At 46.6% G+C, this 2420-nt stretch overlaps 1 protein-coding gene across 1 annotated transcript; it reads left to right on the forward strand.

Annotated features, from left to right (window-relative positions):
• Positions 1-410: 410 nt before the first annotated feature.
• On the forward strand, positions 411-2128 carry LOC118341519 (chymotrypsin A-like; the record flags this gene model as incomplete). The annotated part of the gene is given in 6 exon segments (XM_035679789.1): positions 411-514; positions 823-902; positions 1264-1342; positions 1423-1603; positions 1693-1826; positions 1906-2128. Coding segments are annotated over 6 exon segments (740 nt in total), but the record flags the coding sequence as incomplete, so codon positions are not given.
• Positions 2129-2420: the final 292 nt, after the last annotated feature.

The raw sequence follows: 2420 nt of genomic DNA on the forward strand, positions 1-2420 counted from the left end.
GGTCTCCTTTACTAGCCTGGTGTCTCCATTAAAGGTCTGGTCTGGATTTTATAACAGTTTGGATGTATAAAACAAATATAAATGTTAAAACTTGCAATATGGACGCTACACATCATTAGTTCAGTAAGATTCTCCACGAATTCCATCCAATTCACTTCATTTTACACAAACTATCAAATCATCAAATCATTAAATCAATCATTCCTAATTGATCTGATCTAATTATATAATAAATAATATTCATACTGGTTTGAATAAACAGTCTGACATTATTTCCATATTTGCTGAACAAATACAATTAAAGGCCTGTCCCAGGTTGAGATCAGTGACTGAAGCAAATAAAAGGATTTTAAGTTTTACGATGTAATGCTAAACATTTGTTGTTAATGATGTTATGATGATGTCATCAGGTTGCGGCTCTCCAGCCATTCCTCCAGTCATTACCGGATACTCTCGTATTGTGAATGGTGAGGAGGCGGTGCCTCACTCCTGGCCCTGGCAGGTGTCCCTGCAGGTAAACACACTGAAACTACTCAGACAGTTGGTTTATATTAATAATAATAATAATAAGAAGAAGGTATACTTTAATATACAGTATATGTATAATGAAAATACAAACATCATTATGGAGCATTCAAACCAGCATAAAGACTGAATACAGTGTGATGTATCTGTGTGTATCTTGTGCCCTTGCAAACCACCACAAAGCTTTGGTGACCCCTAGTGGGGGTCCCGACCCCCAGGTTTGAAACCACTGCTTCAGACCAATCAGGTGAAATGTTCTCATAATCGTTACCTCATTACTTTGGGTCTCTGTTTCAGGATTACACCGGCTTCCACTTCTGCGGCGGCTCTCTCATCAATGAGAACTGGGTTGTGACAGCAGCTCACTGCAATGTCAGGTACCTCCACCATGTCACCTTCATCATGTCACCTTTATCCTGCCACCTTCATCCTGCCACCTTCATCCTGTCACCTTTTATCCCTCCACCTTCATCCTGTCACCTTCATTCTGCCACCTTCCTCCTGTCACCTTTATCCTGACACCTTCCTGCTGTCACCTTCATCCTGTCACCTTCATCCTGTCACCTTCCTTCTGCCACCTTTAGCATGTCACCTGTAACTTTCACTGTATGAAAGTTTGAATCATTGCATATAGTAGGTAAAACATGGAACATGCTCCGTGGTCACATGAAGCTCCGCCTCCCATCAGATTTTAAAGAACAAAATAGCCGCCTCATGTTTCTTTCCTTGTCCCTGCAGGACATCCCACCGTGTGATCCTTGGAGAACACGACCGCTCCTCCAACGCTGAGGACATCCAGGTCATGAAGGTTGGCAAGGTGAGTGACAAACAGCTTCTCCTCTCCTCACGCCATCTTCCTGCACGTTCGCCGCTCATTACAATGTAATTTCCTGTCAGGTGTTCAAGCATCCCCGCTATAATGGCTTCACCATCAACAACGACATCCTGCTCATCAAGCTGGCCAGCCCTGCCCAGATGAACATGCGTGTCTCCCCCGTGTGCGTGGCCGAGACCGGAGACAACTTCCCCGGAGGCATCAAGTGCGTGACCAGCGGCTGGGGCCTGACTCGTTACAATGGTGAGAGCACCAATCAGAGCATAGAGCATGAAGCAGTTGAACCACTAGGAGGCAGCATCAGCTCAGACTGTGATGTGTTTGTGTTGCAGCTCCTGACACCCCTGCCCTGCTGCAGCAGGCCGCCCTCCCACTGCTGACCAACGAGCAGTGCCGTCAGTACTGGGGCAGCAAGATCACCAACCTGATGATCTGCGCTGGAGCTTCTGGAGCTTCCTCCTGCATGGTGGGTGGCGCAGACATACAGCAGACATCACGGTGTCAATCCCCAGTTCCTCTGCTCATTCTCTCTGTTGTTGTTTCAGGGTGACTCTGGCGGTCCTCTGGTCTGCCAGAAGGCCGGAGCCTGGACTCTGGTCGGTATCGTGTCCTGGGGCAGCGGAACCTGCACTCCCACAATGCCTGGCGTGTACGCCCGTGTCACTGAGCTCCGCGCCTGGATGGATCAGACCATCGCTGCCAACTGAGCTTTCAGACAGCTATAGTTTCAAACTGATCATCAATAAAAGACAGAAACTGTGAGACAGACAAGTCGTTGTCATTTGTGGGTTCAGACTGAAAGTAAAGAATTAATTCTACAGTTTGTCTTCCTCTCTGAGAGAAATAACAATAAACAACAGTTGGACAAACTACGGTCAGGGTTCCACTCTTTTTAACAAATAATTTTTCACGTCCTTTCCAGGACTTTTCCCCAGAGATTTCTTTATTATCCAGGACAGCACTTGCTTACAAACAGTTGACACTGATCAGCAGTAACACTGTGAGCACTGGACTCCCTGACTGGTCCCAGACCAACAGACTGCTCTGCACTGTGTGTTCT

Source organism: Morone saxatilis, unplaced genomic scaffold (genome assembly GCF_004916995.1).
Source record: "Morone saxatilis isolate NCDOM2014 unplaced genomic scaffold, NCSU_SB_2.0 Contig8, whole genome shotgun sequence".
In the NCBI taxonomy this organism is placed as follows: Eukaryota; Metazoa; Chordata; class Actinopteri; family Moronidae; genus Morone; species Morone saxatilis.